The sequence below is a fragment of the Phalacrocorax carbo genome, chromosome 9 (assembly GCF_963921805.1).
Source record: "Phalacrocorax carbo chromosome 9, bPhaCar2.1, whole genome shotgun sequence".
Taxonomy (NCBI): Eukaryota; Metazoa; Chordata; class Aves; order Suliformes; family Phalacrocoracidae; genus Phalacrocorax; species Phalacrocorax carbo.
This window is the reverse complement of record NC_087521.1, coordinates 1,813,014-1,838,765: the sequence shown is the minus strand read 5'-3', so window position 1 is coordinate 1,838,765 and position 25,752 is coordinate 1,813,014. Positions and strand designations below refer to the sequence as shown.

The 25,752-nt window shown below is 38.2% G+C and overlaps 1 protein-coding gene across 2 annotated transcripts in view; it reads left to right on the top strand.

The window, feature by feature from the left end:
* PALS1 (protein associated with LIN7 1, MAGUK p55 family member) overlaps window positions 1-25,752 on the top strand; it is a 62,382-nt gene that overhangs the window by 10,723 nt on the left and 25,907 nt on the right. Inside the window, exons 1-2 of one of the 2 annotated variants that reach the window (XM_064460077.1) lie at window positions 18,427-18,515; window positions 21,073-21,586. In XM_064460077.1, coding sequence (XP_064316147.1) covers window positions 21,220-21,586 — 367 coding nt within the window. In that variant the 5' untranslated portion in view covers window positions 18,427-18,515; window positions 21,073-21,219. Of the gene's footprint in view, window positions 1-18,426; window positions 18,516-21,072; window positions 21,587-25,752 lie in introns of those variants that run through there. The other variant, XM_064460075.1, reaches the window with a different exon arrangement.

Here is a 25,752-nt window from a genome sequence, read left to right as displayed (position 1 = left end):
GGCTCATGGTCAGCTGCTTGTCCACCAGCACTCCCAGGTCCTTCTCAGCAGAGCCACTTTCCAGTAGTTCAGCCCCCAACCTGTACTGGTGCCTGGGGTTGTTCCTCCCCAGGTGCAGGAACTTGCACTTGCTTTTGCTGAATTTCATGAGGTTCCCCTCGGCCCAGCTCTCCAGCCTGTCCAGGTCTCTTTGGATGGCAGCAGAGCCTTCTGGTGTATCAGCCACTCCTCGCAGCTTAGTATCATCAGCGAACTGGCTGAGGTTACACTCTATCCCTTCATCCAGGTTATTGATGAATACGTTGAACAGGACTGGACCCAGCACAGACCCCTGGGGAACACCACTAGTGGCAGGCCTCCATCCAGACTCTGCCCCATTGATCACGACCTTATGAGTTCTGTTGTTGAGCCGGTTATCAATCCACCTCAGTGTCCACTCATCCAACCCACACTGCCTTAACTTGCTGGTGAGGAGGCTATGGGAGACAGTGTGGAATGCCTTACTGAAGTCAAGATAGACAACATGCACTGCTCTCCCTTCGTCAACCCAGCCAGTCATGCTATCGTAGAATGCTATCAGGTTGGTCAAGCATGATCTTCCCTTGGTGAATCCATGTTGGCTACTTCTGATAACCTTCTTGTCCTCTACATGCCTGGAGATGACCTCCAGGATGAACTGCTCCATCACCTTTCCGGGGATGGAGGTGAGGCTGACTGGCCTATAGTTTCCCCAGTCCTCCTTCTTGCCCTTTTTGAAGATGGGAGTGACATTAGCTGTCCTCCAGCCCTTGGGCACCTCTCCTGTCCTCCACGACCTTTCAAAGACGATGGAGAGTGGCTCAGCAAGAACATCCACCAGCTCCCTCAGCGTTCACAGGTGTATCCCATCGGGGCCCATGGATTTGTGAGGATCAGGTTTGCGTAGGTGATCTCTGACCCAGTCTTTCTCAACCAATGGTAAGTCTTCCTTTCCGCAGATTTTTTCTCTCTCTTCTGGGGGCTGAGATGCCTGAGGACCAGCCTTAGCAGTAAAGACCGAGGCAAAGAAGGCATTCAGTAACTCCACCTTCTCTGCATCCGGCTTTACCAGGACCCCTTCCTTGTTCAGCAGTGGGCCCACCGTATCCCCAGTCTTCCTGCCTTTGGTTGCACTGGCTTTGGTTTCCAGACTCGCAGTGTAGAACCATGCAGAAATGCACTGCATCAGTTCAATATACAGAACCTCACAGTGTACAGAACCAAAAGCAAAAGAGAGACATTGGTGAAAAAATGGTAGACCTGTTACTCAGATTGAAATATTGTGCATGGGAGCTATTTGAATGGGTGCTTAAAGTTTAGAGGAATAAGAAAGCATTAGAAGTATGTTTATGGGTTTAGCTTGTTAAAACTTAGATTTCTCTAATAGATACCCCATGTTTGTGTTCAGAATTCCAGAACTGGTTTTGAAAGAATATAGGTGCTTGCTTAGAATGATTCGAGTTAGTGGAGCATGAAGATATTAATAAATCTCATTGACCTCAAAAAATAGATTCTGATTTCAATACTTAATTTGTTTGGTGTTTGGTTGTTTTTTCTTCTGGAACTCAGTGTATCTTTAATCTGTGAATGTTGACCAAATATCTGGTAATAGTTAAATCTCTTCTTATAAATGTAGAATTCATCAAGAAAAAAAAGGTTATGAATGTTGATTCTGTTGGATATTCTTTTCTAGATAAATCTGAGTGATTAGTTTTCTAATATAAAATGTCAGCTGGCTTCAGGTTGAAAATGCATCCCAGACAGGTAAGTATCTTACAACCAATTGGTCAATTGGAAAAGGGCATGTGAAGCTTTTGGTTCAAGTTTCAAAACTCTCCTAGAAGTGGTGTATGAAGTCTGACCATCTATGGGATACCTAAAACTTCCCAAACTGTAGGATACCTAAATGTTCCTAGTTTTGCTCTATTATTTCTGCTTTGCAAAAATAAATTTTGTTGTTGCAGGCATTGTAGCCTTGATAGTGCTAAACAAAATTCCCTGCCTGCGTTGCTGAGATGATTTGCAGTCTCAGGGGTCCAGAGAGCTACAACTCCTCTCAAATGCTTATTTTGTTTTAAATTGAGTGATATAAAACTTTATTAATAGAGTGTCTCTGGCAAACAGATATGTCAGGATCATAAAATGGTTGCTTTGATTTCAAAAGTTGTAAATTTCTGCAGCCTTAAAGCAAAGACTTTAGACTTGGAAAATTAAATGCGTTATTGTAAGTATTGTGGTTTCTGGGTGATTAGTCTGTCTCCACTGACAATCACAATGGCTGCTGCATTGATCATTTTCAAATTTTCGTATGGATTTAAGGTATAACCTGACCTAAATTGTATTGTAATAATTCAGTTTGAAGTGACAAAACAGAAATAATGGATAATAGAGAATCTATATCCCAAAATTTATTTCTGAAGTAGCTGATGGTAAAAAGTAATTATTTAGAAACTCCATCAAGACTCTCAGAAAATCAGACATACCTGCTTTGATTTGCCTCACTAACACAGTTGGTTGATTTGACACTAGAGATTAAACCCAGTGACCAGACTTGCCAGTTGATTGCTCTGAGTAATTGGCATGTGAACACTGTTGCAGCTCTTGTTCAAGAGGTCAGTATTTTAATGGCATTATTTGAAAAAGTGACTACTGTTTCATATGCTCAGGTTCCAAACAAAGTGGTAAAGTCACTGTAGTGTTCTTGGCTTGTTCAAGAAAAGTCTCTGGCTTTTTTGGTTGCGCTTTTTTTCTTGTCCCCTACTGAAAAAAACTTAGTATTAAATGCTTCCTTAGGGCAAGAACCTATGTTCTCACTCTGCAAAATTAGAAAGCATAATCCTGGAACCTTGTGTTTTTTTCCTAGCATCACGCAGAAGTGCATGTAAGGAGTGCTCGGAGGGGTAGTAGAAAAGAAAGTAATGTGCAGAGCTGCTAATAAAAAACCTCTGTCTGTGAGGCATTAGTACAGTCATCAGAGGAGCTGCTTTCTGGTAAGGTACCAGTGCTGTTCACAGCGTACCTGCTGGGTTAGAAGTTGGGCTAACTTGTTGAGCTTTTTAGAAAACTAATACTGTATCATATCTCTGCTACCCTTTCTTGATTTCTAGGCTTAGATGAACTCTAAAGCACAAAGACTTGCTTTTGTACGTCTGACAAATGGAAAATACAGGACTGCAGCATCTACTGTTACTTCTTGAACTTTCTTACGATAACAAAAATATTTCCCAAACTGATTTTACTTGCCCAGAATGCGACATTTCAATTCTCAGTTAAAATTCTGTATTAGTAGTATTTTTCAGTCTACTCAACTTTGACTGGAAGATCATATTAAGTGGCTTCATAGACTATATGGTATCTGTAGGAAGAACATTTGCATGTTCTAGTAAGTAAAAGAATTTAAGGCTGGTGCCCAGACAGTAGCCTGTCACCTAGCCAGGACCCTGCAGAGCCATACTGTGGGATGCGCTTCAGTGTCAGGGAGGGAGCAATCTGTTGTCTGAGAGCCCTCTTCTCTTTACGCGTGATTAAAATGCAGGTATCTGAGCTAATAAGTCATCAAGAACTTGGAAAGCCTGGTCAGCATAGCACAGACAGAAACTAAATTCAACATGGTTTATTAATTTCAGGCCACTGCCAGTTGTGCCAGACCCAGGATCTTCACAGGGTCACGTGATTTTTGTTTTCTCTTTTTTTTGTCTCATCCTCTAAACTTATACCTGCAGGCTTTGTCTTTATGCAAAGTTTCGCAGTCTCTTACTGCTCACTGGGTATGTTGACTAAAATGTTTTTATTGCAGATTTAAAATGTATTTTGCTTCAGCTATTATACTGAGTGATACTTTGAAAATTGTGCTAGAAAACTGTTTTTAATTGAAATGTGGTCATGTCAGGCCTCTTGATTACACTCACCCCATCTGGTAGTTAAAAAAAAATAAATTACTGGTTGAAAAAAAAATTGAGAAAAATCTAAGGTCCTAATGTGCCTCCCCTTGAGTTGCGGAATGAAGGGAGTCAGGAGCACTGCTCTAACAATACTATTTAGATGCTATAGCTATATGATGGCTTGGCTAGAGTTATATCCTTGTATTTACATGTCTTTTTCAGTTGACACAGCTATTTGGATCCTTTTGTGCTCAGTCCTTAAAATCTTGAAGTAATGACTTGTTTATTTTTGTAAGCAAACAAGGTTTTTTTTGTTCTTTTAATTAAAAATGCATGATCTAACTTCTGTAGGCTGGTCCTTATCTGTACATCCTTTTGTGTGTTTCCTTACTTTTTCTTATGTAAACCTTGGTGTGTCTCTACAACTTACACTACTGATCTTTAGACCCTTCTGGTTCTTTTAAGAAAATGAGCAAAACCTATTCTGGGTGAAGGTATGCATTGTTTTCTTTGCATAAGAAAAGCTGAAGCTCCCTAACTTCTATAAATTGTGTTGATTTATCTTAGAGACTAGTTTCCTTTTTAGAAGAAAGGATTAAGTATTTTCTTCATAATGAAAAAATGCCACTAATGACAGACAGTTTCAATCAGTTTTCAACAATTTGGGCAGACATCAAGAAAATACTGCTTAAATTGTAGCCGCCTTTGCATTGGATGATTTTACTAGATTGCATTCAAATTGATTCTATAATTTTTACTTTTACCAGACCCCAAAAGCTCCCATTTGTAAGTGGGACCCAAAAATCCTAATCCTAGTCTTAAACCCACATTTGTAAATTTCTTCTGAAATTGGGAAAGCAGATAGCATTCACTGCCATCCTCATTTTATCTGACACGCAGGGTAACCATGTATCTTAATTTCTTTCTGTTACCTTTGGGTACTTCTCTATTCCTGAATCCCTTGTTGGTGATCACATGGCACTGTTCCAGAGTGGTTTGGGATTTTATTTGTTCTTTCATTTAAACACATGAGCCCATGGAACTTTCCTGTACACATTTTATCTGAGTTTTTAGGTATAAACTGGCTCTGCTATACCCAATAAGAATTGGTAACAATTTAGCTTTTAAAAATCTGTAACTCATCAAAAGTGGCAGTCATATTGGTCATGAAGAGATACCACAATTTTCTCTGCAGATGATCATAGAATCATAGAGTCGTTAAGGTTGGAAAAGACCCTTAAGATCATCAAGTCCAACCGCTAACCGATCACTGCCAAGTCCACCACTAAACCAGATCCTCAAGCACCACGTCTACCCTTCTTTTAAATACCTCCAGGGATGGAGACTCCACCACCTTCCTGGGCAGCCTGTGCCAATGTTTGACAACCCTTTCGGTGAAGAATTTTTTCCTAATATCCAACCTAAACTTCCCCTGGTGCAGCTCAAGGCCATTTCCTCTCACCCTATCGCTTGTTACTAGGGAGAAGAGACCGACCCCTGCCTCGCTACAACCTCCTTTCAGGCAGCTGTAGAGAGCGATAAGGTCTCCCCTCAGCCTCCTCTTCTCCAGACTGAACAACCCCAGCTCCCTCAGCCGCTCCTCTTGAGACTTGTTCTCCAGACCCTTCACCAACTTCGTTGCCCTTCTCTGGACACGCTCCAGCACCTCAATGTCCTCCTTGCAGTGAGGGGCCCAAACCTGCCCACAGTACTCGAGGTGGGGCCTCACCAGTGCCGAGCACAGGGGCACGATCACCTCCCTGCTCCTGCTGGCCACACCGTTCCTGATACAAGCCAGGATGCCATTGGCCTTCTTGGCCGCCTGAGCACACTGCTGGCTCGTGTTCAGGTGGCTGTCAACCAGCTCCCCCAGGTCCTTTTCCTCCAGGCAGCTCTCCAGCCACTCCTCCCCAAGCCTCACATTAGAGCTTTTTGCTACTGAGAACGGGAGGTATCTTTCTCCTGGATTTGTTTTCTGCCATTTTATTCCACTAAGCTGGCTTGTGGAGAGCTCTAGTGATGCCAAAGCCAGTGTAAAAATGAATGAGGAAAGGGGCTTAGAGTAAGGTGAAGTTTGTCTCCATCTTGCAGAATCATATCCTAAGCTCAAGTGGGAAAACTGGTAGGAAGTAGAGGCTGTAACTCAAGATTAAGACACATGTGTGTGTTGAGGCATGGGTGGTATGTATTGTTGCATCATGAAGTTTTTCAGCTGCACTGTTCCAGTGCATTGTGAGAACTAGCTGCTGTGAAATCTTGAAAAAGTATGTTTAGGAAAACTAGCTTTCTGTTTCACCTGGTCAGGCCTCCCCAAATTGCTAGGCAAGAGAAGGACCAAGTATTTTCAAGCTTTGCAGTGATGAAGCATGGACATACAGTAACTAGAGTTCTTGCTGCCTGTCAGAAACTGGAGATATATATAGTTAAGGTCTGGATGAAGTTTCTTAACTGAAACCCCTTCTGTAAACCTGTCTGTTTCTTAGGATGACTGCAGTGAAGTGTTGTGCTGCTGCTATGGCTCTGGTGCTTCACATATTTGGAGTTTTCTCTGTAAAATTTGCTGCTTTTTCTTGTTGCTTACAGGGTAGATGTGCCAGTCTGGTTATCATAATTTCTACATACATACCCTTTTCAGTTTAATTTTCATCACATTTCTTATACCTGAATCAGAGAAAATACTTTTTCTTTCCAATCCTCTGTCTTCCAGTGGACCACAGCTTTCACTCTCTACTGTTTGGCTGATCTCTTTGATCTGGGAAACTTGGTGTAAAGAAAGTGGCAACTTTGTGAGCAGCGTATAGAAATGTTGATACTGGCATCGAGCCCTATATCCAGTTAGCGCCCTTGCTATCTGTTCTGTTGTCTTAGCCTTGCCCTTTGACACTAGATTCTGGTTTTTATATAAGCAGGGAACTTCAAGTAATTCAATTTTGCTATTCTTTTGATTATTGCTTGAATGAAAAATTACTCTGGTTTCTTCAGTTATGAGCTTTTCTCCATATCATTTAGTTCTTGACTCTCTGCTTTTTCCTCCCCTGCATTTTCATTCCCTTGTCCGGCTTTTCTCGGGGAAAAAAACAAGATCCATCCTCGCTAGCATTCATACTGTATGCAACTTCTGGGGGTGGTCTGCGGAGCAGCAATTGAAGTCTTGACACCTGGTTTTGCTGCCAGTTTGGAGGCAAAAGCGCTGAGAATATTTCAAACTGTCTTGACTGCGTCATTGATGGTGAATGCCAGTATTTCTGGCACATTTGAGTAATCAGTGTTGCTTGCGATAACTTCATAATTATAACATCATAATTATAACACTGTTTTCCAGAATGCTGCAGTATTGTAGTGTGTTACCAGTGCAGTCTTGTACATAAGCCTGGTTGATTTGTCTCCACCTCTAGAGGAAAACACCTGTCTGTGTGATCCCTGCATGAGAGGGCAGCATCCAGGATCATCATTTTGCTGAAGGATTTACAAAGTAATACAAACTCAGAAGTTCGTATTTTTAGTTACATAAATACAAATTGAATAAAGTAGTACTGTATGGCCATTGTGTATGGTTCCTTTCATTCAAAGGATTAGTATAGTAAAACCTGTTAAAGGCTAATTTACTGAAGGCTTTATTCTTTAACCCAAAGAAGAACTGCCAAATATGCAGCTTACATTTTTAGATAAGCATAATTATGGGAAACTTGGATCTAGGGTTTTGAATTTAATAGCAGTTTATCTTCAGCTGGATGGCATCAGTGTGTTCTTATGAAGCTTAAACTTCTAATAAGGTTGTTCCAAAGAAGTCAATACTAGGGTGGTTCTGGAATGAAACTAAACAATGATTAGTGAAGACGCTGCCACTTAAAGTGGTTATAAATGACACTGTTTAAAATTTATGTCATTGGAATTATTTTGGGACGCTGCATTCTTACTTTCTGATTCAGAAGTACCTGATGACTGATTTCTAAATATTGGGACAATGAAGTGTTGTGTTCTTGGAAGAAAAGATGTTTATCAGCTATGTTGGTGTAATGTGTATACACGTTTGCATCGCTGGTATGCAGAACTCAAACTTAATCTTCAGGTATTAAGGGGTTGGGTGTGTGATTGATTATTCTAAGTATTGCTCGATAACTTTTTTGAACCTATTCTTAATGTCCAGTGCCCTTTTTTATAATACCTATACAATTTACTTCACTGAGTGGTGAAATGCAAAGATATCCTGCCTTCATCAGTTGAAGGTGTTCTTCCTCTCTTCCCATTTCCCGTTACAAAATATCTGAATTGCTGAGGTCTGACATCAGCACCAGGAGGAAAACTTTGTCTGCTATAGAGAAGTGTCATTATCTTGCATCCATAAGATTTTGATTTAACTTAATTTTTATGCACAGTCATGTCAGGTAGAAGTGATGCCAAATATCTCTTTTCTACTTTTCTGTTGAGTAACTTGTTTCAGGTTTTATAACGGTAAAAAATATGTGTAAAAGGTAAAGTGGGACAAATTAGTGAATTTTGAACTTTAACGGAAAACTAGGAGGACTGGCTGTTCCTGGGTTGTGATTTTCATTTTCTATTGCTGTTACAATTTGCTTTATTGCAGTGGGTAGTAGTAGGTAATATGAGTTTATGGAACTAGTTTTAGGTTTCAGACACTTCAGGAAGTTCTAATGACAGGGCAAAGTGTGGTGTTTTTTTTAAGAGTAGTTGTGTACTCATTAAATTCAAGCAAGTGTAAAGTATAGGTTGATGTACCTTTTGCTGTTTATCCATTTCACTGGCACAGAATATTCAAGATGGTTGAGGTTTGGTTTTTTTATAAGAAGCAAAAATTCAGTATTCAGCTTTCAACTCTCAAATTAAGGGAAGGAAAAAGGCTTTTAAAGATGCTACCAAAGAAGGAAAAGGTGGTTTTTAACAGTACTGCTTGAAGAGTCATCTTCAGCTTGATTAGTTTAAGAAGTGAGAGGAAACGATTCCTCAAGTTCAAATGCCGTGTTGGAAGTTCATTGCACTAGAAGATTCACTCCATGATCTTAGGCAAAGAGAGGTTTCTGCTGAATTCCACCTTCCTAGATTTTGAATCTTTGTTTCTTAGCGTGATTTGAGAGTTCCGTGGAGGGACTTAAATAACTTAGCTTACCAGTGCTTTTCCCTGACTTGTACAGTGATGTTTAGTATCTTAGTTCAACAGCTCAAGTGATGACATGGTTTTCTGGACAGAATTATTGCACCACTACATATGAAATAAGTTTGCTTTCCTTCACTTATAAGAGTCTTATATCCTGTGAGTTTATCACAATTTTTAATGTTTTCTTAATAAAAAGAACCTCTGCTTTAACAAGGTTTCAGAAACTGAATGTATGTACTTTGATTTAGCAAAAGAGTTGAACTGTGAAAGAGCTCTGCAGCCACAGTGCTTCTTGAATTCTTGTTTGCAGTTCTTGAACTAAGTTTGCAGAATTGAGTATGTTCCTGTCAGGGTTTTATCTTAATTTGTGTGACTGACTGCCAGTATTAGGCCCAAGAGTCCACGTATATTTAATGGAAGAGAAAGAGACTGGTTTTATAGTGTACAGAGGGTTTCTATGTCTTCATAGCCCTTGTGAAGCATTCTCATGCATTTTTATTATGAAGCCTAGTCATGTGGCTTACTTACTCAGCATTTCATTTTCATATCTTCTAGTGAAATTTTGGTAATACTTCACATGAAGTTTTTTTTTTTTGCAGGTTTCCCTCATGACCTGTGTTTTAAGTTACTAGATGGTATAAGTTTGTTCAGCAGTCTTGCCTTATAATATGACCAAGGAATCATCATGAGCTTTTCAGTCATGGATGGCATTGTTCCTTAAGTTTAACAGATCTTAGTGATAAATACTGTGAAGGTTTGAAATAAGGGTGACTCTAATTCTTGTCCATTTCCAAGTGGTCACCCATCTGTGAATTCCACTGTATAGATATATGTATGCCTGAAGTACAGGTACTTTTACTTCCATTAGTGTTTGACCAGTAGGTGTACCATTTTATGTCTTCTGCTGCAAGAAATCAAAATACAGATTTATCTCTGTTATTGCTGTCCACTTCTGTTTGGGAGGAAATATGCTTGCAGATAAAGGGCTGTAAAACTTGCATTTATGTCCACAGTGTCTCAGGTTATGCATTTTAAGAGACACCAATTGGTTCTCTGTCGTGGTTACATAATCAGGAAGACACAAGTGGTTTTAGTTGGGTGGGGTTTTGGGATGAAAAGCTCTTTCAAAATCAGTAGCTGTTGATGGTATATTTTTTTTCAGGGGAAGTTGATGAGTTCACACAATATGGTTTGATGAGATGAGGTTCCATTGGAGTTGGCTCTCTGCTGCTGGTGGGGGGAGTTTCTGCTTGTCTCTCTCCTCACCTCTTTACCTCCCTGGTCTCAGCTACTTTCTCCTGCCCCTTGTGCCAGTCCTGTCATCTTTCAGATTATTATGAGCTGTTGTAGCATGCCACTTTGACCAAAAACAAGCAAACAAAAATATTTTGTAACATTCTACAGTCTTGTTGAATTAGTGACTCATGGAGATACTTGACAAGCCTCAACGCTATCAGAGAAGGTATTGGCTGTACAACCCAGGGTAAGGGAGCAGTCAAGAGAAAGAGTTACGAGACTGCAGTCTTTGGGAGCAGGAGACTAGCCCAGCTCAACAGTCTGAGGAATCATACTGACAGTCAGTCTCTCTGTCATAAATTCATGAACTATGGGATCTTTGTTTGGAAATATCCAAAAGTAGGGCACACTTGGAAGCCCTAGTCAGCTTTGTTCTGTGCTAGCAGTTGGGGAGTTAGCTGTGCAAAACATATGCATTGTGTGATTTCCCTGAAGAAATCATTGACACGTTCTGCAAATATTCAGTAACACAACTGAAAATGTGAAGAAATGACACCATTTTGCAAAATCTGAACAGTTGTTTCAGTCTGCAGAGTTTTGAGTTCTGACTTTGCTACTTGTCTTCTTACTTCTCAGGATTGAGAAACATTCCAGCAGATTTAATGTACATGAATTCACTTGAGCATAATCCTTCTTTGCAAACTGCAACTGTGACCAGATATTTCTGTGGGGATATATTCACTGTAGCTATCCATTGAGTTTATCCTGTTTGAGGATGTTTTCTTTCTTCTCTAGTAGCAAGGGCTTCTGTCTTGTTTGTTTAACAAGGCACCTCAGCTTAGTAACACTATTGAAATGGACATCATGGGAAAAACTGGTACATACGGCATGGCTGGTATGCATTGCTTAGTGTCCTCCAGAAAAAGCAGTCACAGATCATGTTAATTAGAAAGATAAAACCTTAGGGAATTATGCCTATGAAGTGAAAATATTTCAAAAAGAAACTTCAGAAATTTATGCAGCAGGTTTTTATGAATTTACTTAGTAGAACACTCACCACAATCTCAGATGAGTTTATGAATGACAAACTTGTGACATCAGAGACCTGAGTATCTAAAATAATTTGTGGGTTTTGTGTGTGTCATCATCCCATCCAGGTCCGTTCTGTCCATGTGTTGTGTACTCCCCGCTCCCCCCCAAATAACTAGAGAAGAGCTCAAATGAAATGTGGATGTTCTGAGTTTGTGGTGCGTAAGTGGCTGTGAGTTCTGTAAAGTGCAGACATCATCAGTCATCCAATTTTGTGTATTATGTTCCATATTTCATAATTTCAATCTTCAGCGGTCTCAACTCATTTTTGTGGTCAGAAAAAAATGTCAGAAGATCCATATCCCCTTCCCTCCCCACATACCTATGAGTAATATAGAGATGGAGCTAATCAGGTTAAATCATTAAGGACAATAATTAAAACAAACAAAAAAACCCCAACAACAAACCACTTTGCTGTCACCTATTCAGATAATACTGCAAAAAAAGAGTTTAAAAGAGAGCCCAAGGAGGAAGGCCACATAAAAGAGGCTGGCACATATATCTTTGTTGCATAATGTTGTGAGACTTTGCTTTTCGAACTTGCAAAGCCTATAGCCCAATCATATAAAGCTGAGAGACAGTCGTGGTCTCTATATCTAGCCTCTTTTAAGACTGTTGAATTAGATAGCTAACATATCAGTATTTTTGGATGAAAGCCTGTGAGGAATGGCTGTCTTCCCCTTTTCTTTAGATGATGTTTCTAAACATGTTTATCGGACTCACCAGGTATTAGAATATTAAAACATAAGGAAGAAAATTATCTTTCCCCAGAATATTGTAAATATGGCTTAAGAACAACTTGCTGTGGAGGACTAAACTACTACCATTTTCTGTGAATTTAAATGTCAGATGCAGTGTAAATTATGGAACATTGTATCTTCAATTTAATTTGGGATTAGTTAGTGTAGTTTTGGTTCAATCACCTCTCTGAATTGAAAGTGTAAATTACGTATTAGTACTCATGAACGTTTACTATTAATACTAAGTTTTACATAGTGAAGCAGTGGCAAGCATTGACATCAAAAACACCATGCTAAAAAATCCGGCGATTAAAATGAGACCAGAGTGCAAGAGAACAAGCCAGAAAGGTTACAATTTGAAGGGGGCGGGGAATCTTATTAGAGAACTAAAATAGCATCAGTATTTTTAATTTCACAGAAAATATGACCACTGTTTAAAACAGGCATGTTTACTTTTACGACAATGAAATCTGAAGTCTTAACTGTCTGTGAGTAGGTGATAAGAAATGACTGTCTTGTTATCATGCTTCTGGCTGTCCTTTGAGATCTGTTAACATCCCCTGGAATTCTAGGAATTTCTTTACTCTTCGTTTGTTATGCTTGAAGGTTTCTAAACGTTTGGAATAACTGCTAAACTGAGAATTCTTTTTTTTCCACTGTTCTGTAATCTTTTCATTGCAGCCCATAGACATCCGTGTTATCCACTCATATCTATATGAAATACATGTTTCTTGTTGAGCAGGGATTGTTGGTGCTAAAGACTTGATTAGAGCTGGGTATTCAAATGTATGCATAGTGGTAGCCTATTAATCTGAGCTATAGTGGGGTGTTAGGGTTGTATGTGGTGCAGTTTTAGGGTAATGTGGGTGTCAGACCACTTAATGAGCTGTAGTGTTGGTTGTTTCTGTGGACTACTTTTTGAAACTGAGGGTGTTTTCTTTTATTTCAGGTTTTTGTTAATTGGTGTAGAGACTGCCCTCTGCTGTGCTCTTCACCTGAAGGAGAGTTTAGGTCTTGTCAGCACTAGGAGTTGCTCATAAGTGTACAAAAGATGCTAAACTGTCACAGCTTTATTGATATTACAGATGGCAAAATACAAACAAAAGTTAAATAATGTTATTGAATTTAAAAATATGCTAAAATTACCTTGGCAAAAGTCTTAGATTTTTCTATCTAGATGTGATTTTTAGCAGTAAGCTTCCTGAAGTCTGATTTGTTTCTGTTGTCATTCCCTCTCCCCAGTACATCTGTAGTCACCCCAGCTGAAACTCTGTTCCACCTCATGTCTGTATTTCATTTGGTCTAAAAAGCAGAAATTAAATAATGCTGATGTGTAAGTGGTGGTATATATTTAAAACAGCGAATTGCAGCATATAAGAAAGATATTTAGCCTTAGTGTTTTCAACAATTGTTTTTAATCTTGATCAGCTTTGGAAGCATTTTAATTATTTGTGTAACGGAGGAAAAGCATTTCTACTATAGTGAAAAGTCAGATTTGTTAAGACTAAAGAAAGCTGCTTGTGCAGTGGTTCTGCTTGACCTGTGCTATCACTTTCAACTGATTAAAGGGTCTCATTGTTGAGATACTAATCAAGGAAGATTGCTGCTAATAGAGCATGCAAGGGGTTTTTCACAGAGAGGTTGGTAAGAAATTTAAATAAGATTTAAGTGTTCCTCCCTCTTCGTGTGACTGCTGTGTTATTTCTTCTATAAAAATCAGCCTGTTCAATTTCTTAAAGCTTAGATCATGCTTATTCTAAGGGGCATTAATTTCTTTAGACCTAAAAGAGCTAAAATATATTATCAGAAGGAATCTACTGTGGTGTATCCTATATTTCTCTTAAGCTGATTTCACTCACTTGAGTCACTGAGGCTGTGTATTTTCTAATGATTGCTGTGAATAGAACAATTGACATGCCACAGTTCAGGGTTTTTCTTGGCTTCAGCACTGTTGTGTATGGAGAGGTTTTAGCGATCTGCTGATAGAACTCGCAAAAAGTGTTTTTTTGCCCCTGCATTTGGGTAATTGTCTCGATTTCTAACAAGGCTGGAAGACAGGCTGCCATGGTCTCAAACTCTGGGGAGAAGCAGCCAGCAAGCCGAGGTGCGGTGTCGCATGGCTGGCGCGTGATACAAGTCCTGCAGCTCTTGGCCTGATCGCAGTGGGAGCTGACAAAGCTTTTGCCATGGGAACCAGCAGCACTCTGGTCTGGGGTGGGGTGGGGGGGAATGCTGAGCCCTGCAAATAGGGGGCTGCAGCTGCTGGCAGGGAGAGCCCTGGCACCGGAGGAGCCGGAGTGGGAGTGAATGTCACCTCCCTGGGCCAGATGAGTGACCCACTGCTATTTTGGACGTTTGGCAATGAAGAATAATACTTTGATTAGTGATAACAATTACAAATCTTGCATTTCTGCTTTTAATTTTGAGGCAGCAGAACTGTTTATCCAAACTCCGTTGTCTGCACACCGGGTAATTGAATTAAACATGGCCTCTTTTAGAAATATATCTAGTAGTCTGACCTGACTAAAAGTTAGAACAGTGATTGTCACAGTAAGAGTGTTTTATTACACCGAATACTTATGTAAAACAATCTTTGGACGTACCTTAGAAAACAGTTTATGCTTCTATAGTGAAACAGGTTAAAAACCACTCTCTAGTTTGTCAGGTGCAAATACATGATCAAATTATGATATATACTCTGTGTCATACTTTCATATAGTTTGTGCACAAAAATTGCAAAGGTATCTTGCATGTATTTTACTGCAAAGGTGCAGTTGCTGAAGAGAGGTCCGAGTGATGTAGCTGTTGATTGACATGATATACTCTTATTGGTCCATGTTTTTAAAGGAAAACACTTTGTTCGTATCGATTGTGTAGGCAGTAGCCCAGTATCTTTTGAAGTTGATAGTGTAGACTGGCCAGTTCTTGAGCTGTGACTTCTCGATTGTTGCCACTGCATCAACAGATAAACAAGCCTTATAAAATTAAAGGTGTCTTAAATAGACTTAAATAGTTCTTAAGTGTAATACCAATGCAATTCAAAGGTGTGCTTACAATTCCCCATGTTAGCATGTTGAGCAATTTGTTTATACAATTTATAAAACTGGAATCTAGCCTTAGCATCTGAATTTTCAGTTTCATCGGTTTCTCTGTGATTTAAGGTGCAAGTTAACATATTAACATATTCCTCTTGTACAAATGTAACTTAGAAAGCACTAACAATGAAAATTACTTTACTTTTGATGGTTTGTTTAGCCCTTTTTGCTGTTGATCCACATCTTGCACACTTAGGTGAGTGTGGAATGTTAAAACCTCTTGGCATGTCTGAAAGCCCTTTGAAATACATGTGTTGAACTGAGTTACTGTGCTTGACAGATTTTATAATGAACTCTGTTTGGAAATTATTAGAAATAAGTGTCAACTGGTTGTTAAAGAGTTTTCGTCCAATACCAAGACTACGCTAAAGCATCTAATTAGAGGAATAGTGTCAAATATTGTAGACTAAAAAAACCAAACAACCCATACCAGATGTCACAATCCTGAATGTGTTGCAAAGCTAGTGTAAAGATAACTTTTTTCCTATTAGAGTTTTTAAAATTAAGAAAAAGAGTAATAAGCTGTCATAGGGTCTGTAACTTCTACTTTGGAAAACCTTCAAGCCACTCCAGTCTGTACGAGGTATTTCATGTACTCTTAAGCACCGTAAGAGATACTTGTGAGGTATTTTCTACCATAAATGCCAATCTTTAACTCTCATCAAGTAGTGATTAATTTTATGCTGTGCAGCATGGTTAGTGTTGTGTTTTCTGTTAGTAATTGCCTTCCACATCTCTTCCAGTGAATCTTGCAGGTTCACTGAAATACTGTGGAAGAACTAAATTATGTTTGGGAGATGATTCAGGGAAAGCCGGGAGTCTTTTTTCCTATACTGAGCTTCCATTTGTGGAATTACTAAAGTGTTTTAGTTTGTTATTTTGCAATTTTGATTACTTAGGTTTTGCTTGCTTAGAAATATGAAGTGCTGAGTAAAAATACCAGAAGACCCACCATTATGTGAGCCAGTAATGATACATGATAGAGATTTCTAGCGTAGTTTTATGCACATATTTTGTCAGTAATTCAGATATCAGGAAGCATCTTGTATGAGATTTTAATCTAACTTTTAATTCATTTCAGCAACCTAGAATTCCTCTTCCAATTGCTTTTAATTAATATTTTAATATACCGTGTCTGCCATAGCATATTGCTTTCAGCTGATGATAAATCCTTTGCACTGTGCCTGATACGAAATACGTGTATTTTGTTTATAATTACAGATGTAGATTGGGCTTTTATACTCTGAACTGTTCCAAAACTAATGAAATTGAGTTGGAGGTGAGCACTGAACTCCTTTGCAGTCACCCAGAATTTGCAGATTTAATGAATTTTTAAAAAGGAACTATCAAGTATGATTATACTTCTAGCATAGAAAGACTTTTAAACACCACTGAAATGTAACACAAAACCTCAGCCTCTAGAAAATGTCATTTTTTTCCCTTTGGAAGTTGCTGAAGTAAAAAAAAATCAATTTCACTGTACAGAATTTGGTTGTTAAAGCAATTGGGATTGCTGTGGACACCAGCCACAGTCCCCAAGAAGCAAGTGAAAACGTAAACCACCTTACAGAACTTCTGTTTCTGTCCCTGTCAGTATGTATTTTATACTACCATCTGTCTTGCACACCAAGATGATTGTATTTATGTATGTTTATTCTTTGACAGAGCTTCTGGGGTCTCTGCTTTGCTTAGTGTATTCAGGGTGGTTAAAGAGATGTTAGAAGCCTCTCATTGTTAGGAGTCAGTATGTCAGTATGAAAAATGATGTGTGACTTGTGAAAATACAGTATTTTTAAGAATAGTAGGTATAGTTAGCAAGACAGTAGTTACGTTTTTTCCTTTAATTTTGCTGTTTTGAACTTGTACCAAAAATACGGTCTGTTTACTGTTCATAATTACTTTACAGCGAAATTGTTGTGTGATGCCCGATGGTGATCGGAGTTACTGAAATGCTCTTTCTCAATAGCTGTACTTAGGTTAGCAGTTCATACAAACTGTCCTCTGCAGGACAAAAATTTGAATACTAAAAGTAATCTGTGAAGAAGAGAGATGTGTTCTCCAGGACCGTATTGGTAAGACTTCCGATGTGAAGTTGGACAGAAAACAGTCATAGATCTGCTTTATTTGGAAAGATCTATATGTCATGTGGAAACGCTAAGGTTCCCCTGTTAGATATCGGCAGTTCAAAGGAAAGCAGTCAAAACCACAATTTAACCCTATTAAACTTTGAGCAACCGAACTATGTGTAATGCAGAGAGATTTTTACATACCTGAGGAGTATAAAAACTGCTAATATCAAGTTCTGATGTGGAAAAGAATTCTGTTAATTCCAACTATTATTCTATATATTTTATATATTATGTAACAACAATCAGTATTGTTGAGTATGTCTGTAAATTTTCCTCCTTAGCATAAGAATTAATGTAACAAAATAACCTCCTCTTGGGCTGAAAAGCTGGTTTATTGGGTGATCCACAACTCACAGAGAACAGACTTGGTATAACAACCTTCCCTTAATGTTCTTATCTTGAGATTTTTAAAATTGCAAAAGAAACCTTCAGAAAGAGAAGTCACAAAAACTGTTTCTGAAATTATGCATCACTTTTGATACCATGCTTATTGGTTAGAATAAAATTTTCTGTTCCTGGTGCCTGCCTCAAGCTGAATCTTACTTTAATCTCAGCTACACCACACCTTAATTTGAGGACTGAGTTAACGTTTTATCAGTGTCATATTTTACATTTTAAATTCCTTAGGGCTGTTGTAGAGGAGAATTTCAGAGCTGATCTGAATATTTTTCCTTATGTGCTTATTTCATTTGTTGCATCAGGGCAGTAGCATTTTCCCAAAACTGCTGGAGATGAGGATTTGTGATGTCTGAAGCAGACTTGAGACAGCAGAAAGAACTGTGGGCTTAGGTTTGGAAGGGGTCACCTGTTATCAGGAGTTATTTGATTACAGGAAGTTGTTCCAGCATTCCAGTCTTGCAGCATGCCTATGCTTTTATGGATACCAGCTACTTATATCTGGGGGGTCAGCTTTTGTGGAGTTGGTTTGATATTTCAGTAACATTAAATTTTAGGCTGCCTAAGTGATATTTCATATAATCTTTTGTATTATCTGAACAGAATGACTTTGCCTGCACTGTTTGTTTATTGCTTGCTCGAGGCACATCTAACTTTCTGCGATATGAAAAATATTTTCTATTTAAAATTCTCCTAAAACTCTCTTCAATTCTGATCCCAGTTTTCTGAAGATTGCTGTTAAAGCATGGCTGCAGGAGAACTCTAATGTTCTGTAACTTCTTTCTTAACTGACTTAAATTGGATCTTAAATACTGAAGGTAAGCAGCTATTATCACAGGCCACTTAAATGTCTCGGTTACTCTGTTCCACGAATTTATATGCCCGTTGCATCTTGCATGGAGCTTATACTGAAAATGTAAGCAGTGTTATTAGTGGTTGCCTATTACTAATATTTGCCTTGGAATATGCTTTTGTTTCACTGGTCTTCAGTGCTGATTACTAAACTAAAGAGATTTAAATCTTTTCATTCTATACACAGATGCATGAGTTTTTGTTGTGCCCTTTTTCTGACTTAACCTTTAAAGATACTCTTTGTCTTAAGTAGCTAGTACTTTTAAATTTTGAGGGAGGAAATGTAGCTAATCCCACCTTAAATATTTTTGATCAGTTATTAAATATTGGCCATCACTTTCATGTACTGATGTGTAGGTTTAGTGTGACATTATTTTGCCTGCACGTGATTATGTGTTAGGGTGGGATCTTTAAAGTTGTGTTTTACTTCTTGCATATCGTCAGATAGTGGTTTTGACTTTTTTTTTAGTGCTGAGTAAATGGATATTATTCATTCCCTCAAATTGTTTCAGTGCTTGTTAGTTGTACCATAGGGACTGAGGAATGCCGGTTTTCTTTCAGCTTGTCAGAGTTGAAAAAAGATGAATGTAACTTTCAAAAGGCTCAGTCTTCAGACAAGCTACGGGCAGTACAATGTGGATGAAAGAGAATCTGAATTATCTCCCACCCACAGTTAAATTAGTGCTCTTTGCAATTTTATTGTACCCAATGAGATTTTCCCAATGAAACTGGTATTTCCGTACAGTGAAGTTGCCTTTACAAAAGGGGAAATGTGTCTTTCTGGGGATCGTTTTGCTAAATTATCTGCCTTTCTCTGAATTTCAGAGACTGTTTTTTGATATGGTGCTTTATATAACCCTGTCTGAATGCTAACTTTGTGACTATTCTTTGAAAAGCTGTTCTTTTTAAGTTGGGCACTAACTGAAAGTTTTACAGGCACCAAATAATTGTGCAGTACTTGCAGTGCTAGCCCCAATACTGGGCAGCTTTTGGGCTTATTTTGTTGCTTGAATTTTTTCTGAATGTGGGAATGTTGAACATTGAAATAATTTTTATATATCAGTGCAGTGCAATTAAGTATCTTTTAAAGGCAAAAAATTTTTAGTACTGTAGAAATGCTTTAATGTTTACTTCTTGGAAGACCTTAGTAATAACTGGTAGTAGTGGCTAGACAGGGGAAAACTAAATAAAACTGTTTTGGTGTTGCTGTGTATAGCAGTACACTACTCCTTATGAAAATGAAAAGCTGTACTTACTTAGAATTGCAAGCTGGCAGAAATTTGTGTAGGAGTTTCTACTGCTGCCCCTCCAAAACAGTACTATTGATATTTAATTTTCAACTTAATTACAACATAAGCATCTTTCCCTTCCTCCTCCAAACACAAATATTTGATTTAAGAAAGTTGGTTGGGTTTGGGATTATTTTGTCTTGGTGCTTCCAGTGTGTAATAAAACTTTGAGATATTTTTAGTATGTCCTTTCAGTAAGTTAAAAAAAAAATAATAAAAAGGAACTTGAAAAATTAAGCGTATAGGTAATACTGTACACAACTACTTGTTAATTTTATGACCTTTTAATTGGACACATTGAAGATAACATGTCATTGGCCTTGTGATACAGAATGGCAATGTGGTATAAAACACATTGTTAAGAGCTTAGTGTGGTCTGGGGTTTTTTTTTTGTTAATCAGGACACTTAAGTTCTTTGTCCTGAGTCATCAGGAGCGAGAAAGCAGATTAAGGTGTAATGAGTATAGTGGAATGTCACTGCTTGACTGTGGAAGTTAATTATTATTCTCTGTCAAATCTGTACCTCCGAGGATTTTCACTCTTGTATTTAATCCTTTCTGCTTTAATGCATACCTATAGGAAGTATTAAGAGTAGCTGCTAATCAGAATTGTCCAACCCTTATCCTAGGACTTTATCCCTACTTGGAATTGTGTGAGTGCAGCTTCAGTCTGCTTTATATAGTATCTTTTGGAAGAACTCTGCCAGACCTGTCTTCTCTGAACCTGGAAAGCAATGTTTACATAAATGCCTCAATTTTATGAACAACAAATGCCAATATCTTTATTTGTGTTTAACTTACTAAACTTCTTGTGAACATGTTGTTTATAACAAGTTATTCATATTTAGTGTTTGTAGGATCATAAGCATGGTTTGTGTTGGAATTCTTAAGAATGAAAGGATAAAGTAAAACTGAGTGCGAACTTTCAGAAAACTGCCCATTTGCAGTTGTGTGTGCTAAGTGCAGAATCTCCGCTGCTTTGACCAGGAAATGTAAGAGGCTTCAGCATTAGTTTGAACAGTACTTCTTTTTCTAACATCGGCCCATGAACTTTACTAAAATGTGTGAAACAGATCAGCGAGGGTTCTGTAGTCCTTAGTAGGGGAAGAAGCACTGTGTAAATGTGGAGGAAAAGTTCCATTGTTCTGATGCCTTGGGACCAGGAGAACTGCCTTAGGCGCTTTCTTATTAATGCAGTTATTCACTAACTTTTTATTTTTAATATCTTTCATCAGATTTTCTTCCTGGATGTTTCCTCAGCTATCTTGTGAGGGAAGGAGAATGTTTTTGAAGTCATAATGGATTTCACACAACATCGTAATGAAAACTGGCCAAATAGCAGCATTTCTGTTTGAAGAGAATAAGCATAATTACAAATAATCATGACAACTTCTCATATGAATGGACATATTGCAGAAGATTCTGACAGTGAGGCAAAAAATGTGGATCTTGCATCTCCTGAGGAATCTCAGAAGCACAGAGAAATGGCTGTTGACTGCCCAGGGGATTTGGGCTCCAGGATGACACCCATGCGGCGGAGTGCTCAACTTGAGCGAATCCGTCAGCAGCAGGAGGATATAAGGCGCAGAAGGGAAGAGGAGGGAAAGAAACAAGAACTGGACCTTACTGCTTCCATGAGACTAAAGAAACTAGCACAAATTCCTCCTAAAACTGGAATAGATAATCCAATATTTGACACAGAAGAAGGAATTGTTTTGGAGAGTCCTCATTATACTGTGAAGACAGTAGGTAGGTAAAATTCAATGAATGAGCTAATGGAGAAAATATTTAGTTGATATTAATGTTCTTTTAGGCCACTGAAAATCTAATTTAGCTAATTCTTCCTGTAGAGATGTAAAGTCTTCTGGTCCTTTGGATTTGTGGTCATTTGCAGATTTATTTAGTCAAGTATTAGGCTATGTGCCTCAGCAAGTGGCTTTTCAGAACTGATCCCGTTGGGGAACAGTTAAATACATTGTAGATAACTAATGAATTTAGTGGATGTCTCTATCCTCTTTAGGCAGGGGAAAACCATTACTTAATACCCAAGTTTATAATGTTTGATGAAGCACAGACCAGAATAAGCAATGAATAAACACTTACTGTAATTTAAAATCAAAACACAAGAGTTTTAAATATTTTAGAGAAGCATGCTGTGGTTTCTTCTTATTCTGGCTGTCTTGCATTATCAATTCTCACTTAATATAATTTGCTTTTTTTAAGTATTGTGTTGATAGTGAAAATCTGCTTGACGAAGAAGTAATGTCAGTAATTTTTGAAGAAACAGATTCTGAAATTGTTCATTTCGTAGCTGTTACTGCTTTAACTGTGCTTGTGTAGAAAGTTTCTAACCTTTCTTCCTCAAACATAAATATCTATCTAAAATATGGTATGTCACCAGAGTGAAAAAGAGGCACTGGGAATTTGTAGGAGTCCAGTTCAGATTTCCAAATCTATACCTATTCTGAGATCCAGACTGCTTTAAAAAGGTGCCCTTTTTTTGGGCTGCACTAAAGATTCTTGCTGTTCTTTCTTACTGGCTGGTAGTTGAGAACACAGAGTGGCAAATAGCTATCAAATAGCTAATTTTTTTTTGTTTCATCTTTATTTGTGTGCCCGAGCAGCATTTCTGCTAAAGACATGGCTCTATTCCATAACCTCTAGTAATCCTTATTGTACAAATCCCTTTTTAGGAAAATTTAGGTTGAAGTCAGGAAGTCATCCTGTCCAACCTCTGACTGAAAGCAGGGTCAGTTACGAACAAGGCAGGTGTACCTTGTTTTAGTGCGGGGTGTGTCAGCTTCTGTCCAAGAGATCTCTTTGTAAGAAGCAGATTCTGTACTTAACTTTATGAAGTGTTAGATATTTGATTGTGAAATTCTCTTCTTAGAGGGAACACACAGCAGAAGATGCAAAGGTTGCCACCAAACACTAGAAGTGACTTCTGTTGGGACTTGCTTGGCCACAGTGGCTAAAAGCTCTGAAGACTGACTACAGGAGGACTTGGAAATTGGAGCTACAGAAGGGAGGAAAGCGTGTGACTTGGAATGAGAAATCTTGAGGCTTCATGCCAGAGATGCTGGGAACTTGGAGGGAGGGTTAGGTGGAAACCAATGGGCAAAGAAGCTCAGCATGGAAGCTGGTAGGAAAGAGATGAATGAGTAGAGAGTAAGGGTCTTATAAGCTTCAGAACCAGGAAGGGGCTGGGATAAACTGAAGCTGTTTGAACAGGAGAGACAATGGTGGAGAAATTACTGTGATTACAAAAGACTATTCTGAAAATCTCTGTGTGGGGATAAAATGGGTACAGGCTGTGGGAGAAGCCTGGAGATTTTCACAAATACTGTCTTTGACAAGCTGGAAGGAGGAAACTAGGTTTCACTCAGCAAGAAGAGGGGAAATTGGTGTGAATGGAAGCTAGGACTGTGTGAATACTTGATGTAAGAGGAAAAACACCGAACGCTGGAGACAAGAATGTAGAGGTGTGTATGTGGAAAGAGGTAAATTAGGAGATAGCAGTATATGGTATGAGATGCATTTTAAAGGAAAATTACTACATAATTTTGTCCACAAGGTCAAACTCCTCTTCACTTTTGTAATTGAAGCTTGGGTCTTGCCATTGTTCTGCTGTCAGCATATTTCTGTAAATTACATGATTTAACTAAAGCTATTCCTCTCAGTCTTTGGATACCATGAAAATCAGAAAATTAATGATGTCTGTCTCTACTTAAAAGCATGTGCATAGAGCAGAAGTATTGAGTAGCTTGATGAGTAAATATGGTATGTCCTTTGAGCTAGAAAGGCAAGGAGATTTAGGAGATTTTATTAGACTAAATCATGATCTCCATACGAGCACCAGGGAGCTGAACTAGGGCTTCATAGGCATCTATTTCAGTCAGAGAAGTCATGACATAATATTGACAGGCATACAAACATACTGCTGTTATTTCCTTGCCAGACAGAATTAAACAACAATTTGGATCAGGTAGACTTAAAATGTAAGAAGAGATGATTTGTAATAGTTTAGCACTCCTGCTAAGAGTGGTGCTTTTGGTTACACTCAACTGTGATGTTGAGTTGTTGCAAACTTAAAAAAAAGTGTTCTAAATGAAATGCTATGATCTCTCAACCTGTCTAGTCTATGACTGACCAGTCATAGTGCTGTCAGAAATTGACTCATAACTTTGAAGTTAACAGAGTGCTTGCAGTAACTTGGCCTTTTCCAGAATTTTCCTCCACTACTAAGCGTGTCCTTTTTCCAGTTTCTGGATTAATCATTCTAACATCTGACACTTCTGCTGAATTTCAAAAGAAGCATTTTTTTTTTTATTTCTGAAAACTGTCTGTTCCTGATTAGTCTCAGGGCTAAGGATGGTGCCTTATGAATATATATACACACACACACACACTCAGTTATGGCTTCACAGGGAGGATTTGAGTCCATTACCATTAATACTTTTGGGTTTTTAGTGAATACCTGAATTGGAGAGGCCAGATTTTTTAAAAATTTACATATACAACTTTTTGGTCTCCAAGAAACTTGCTAGCCCATTACTTTGCTCAAAAAGAGGCCTGCTAGTATGTGACATTTCTTGCTGTTTCTGCTCGAATATACTGAATTTCTGATCTACACTGCTCCTGACTCTTTCCATCTTTCTACTTTTGCTGCCCAGGTGAGAGTGCTTAGTCATTTTCACAAATAACTAAGCTTTGTTAGGAGAACCCCAAATAAAACTGGGCAGGTGCTAGTGAATTACAGAGATGTTAAACTACCCTTATTCAGTCTTCTAGAATAATGATTTTAGTTTTGCTTTTTTGTGGGGCTTTTTTTGTTTGGTTGGTTTTTTGTTTGGGTTTTTTTTTGATGTGTTAATCCATAGAGCCTCTGCTGAAAGAGTATTGACTGATTGTCTGTACTTTTAGTTTTGAAAATGTTTCATTAGTTCCAGTGTCTAATTTGGCAGATCTTTGCCCAGTCTTTAATCTTTTCATCTTAAAAGTGGACTAGATTAAACAAATTGGATTTTATTTATAAAAATAAGGGGACACATAATCAAAATTATTTTAAAGGGCATGTTTATTATCAAAACAGTGTATGATTTAGACAGCTGTCTTAATGGAAATAACTTTCTGCACGCCTAGAACATGGGCATATAAGTATTTAACTGGCTTTTTCACAGCAATATACTTCTATGAAATGCAGAATTTTTTTTTTTTGTTTGCAACAGTTCATTCAGCTAATTTAGTTAATTTAGTTAAATGAGTAACTGACATTTCTTGTAAGTAAATCTTCTGTGGCTACAGTGAATGTTTTGGGTTTTTTTTTAGGGGAGGAGCTGACTGTATTTTCTTTTTATGCCTTGGGCAAAACTTATTTATAAATATGTATAAACTTTCAGAAATGGTTTTGGATAAAACAATACTTTTCTTAACCCTGTGATTCCAGTAATACATGGAGCATTAGAGTGCTAGTACCAGCACATACAGTACTCTAAACATCTATAAAAAAGCTTGGGAATGAAGATATTGGTGCTGACATGTAATAAAGCCAATTATATCTTCTTAAGTTTGCTGTTCATTACTTTTTGTTCAAGGTGATACACAGCAACTATTTTCTTCTTTTTCTGATCTAACTTGTTAAGCTGTGACCACAGGTCCTCCCCTGCAGTTGCATACTTTTGCCCTGGCAGTCTCTTGATTAATGCATATATCACACAGTGCTCAGACGCGTTCCAGCCATTTCATAGCCTAATGGGAAAAAAGGCTGCAACGCTTCTTGTAAAAGACGACTTTCAAAAATAGCCGACTGCTAATTGATCTGCGATTTTAAAAAACGGACTTGTTCTGCAAAAGAACCCTGTCATTTTTCTGTGAGTAAATGCAGATGTTTGTCTTCTACTGAACTTTCTTTACCT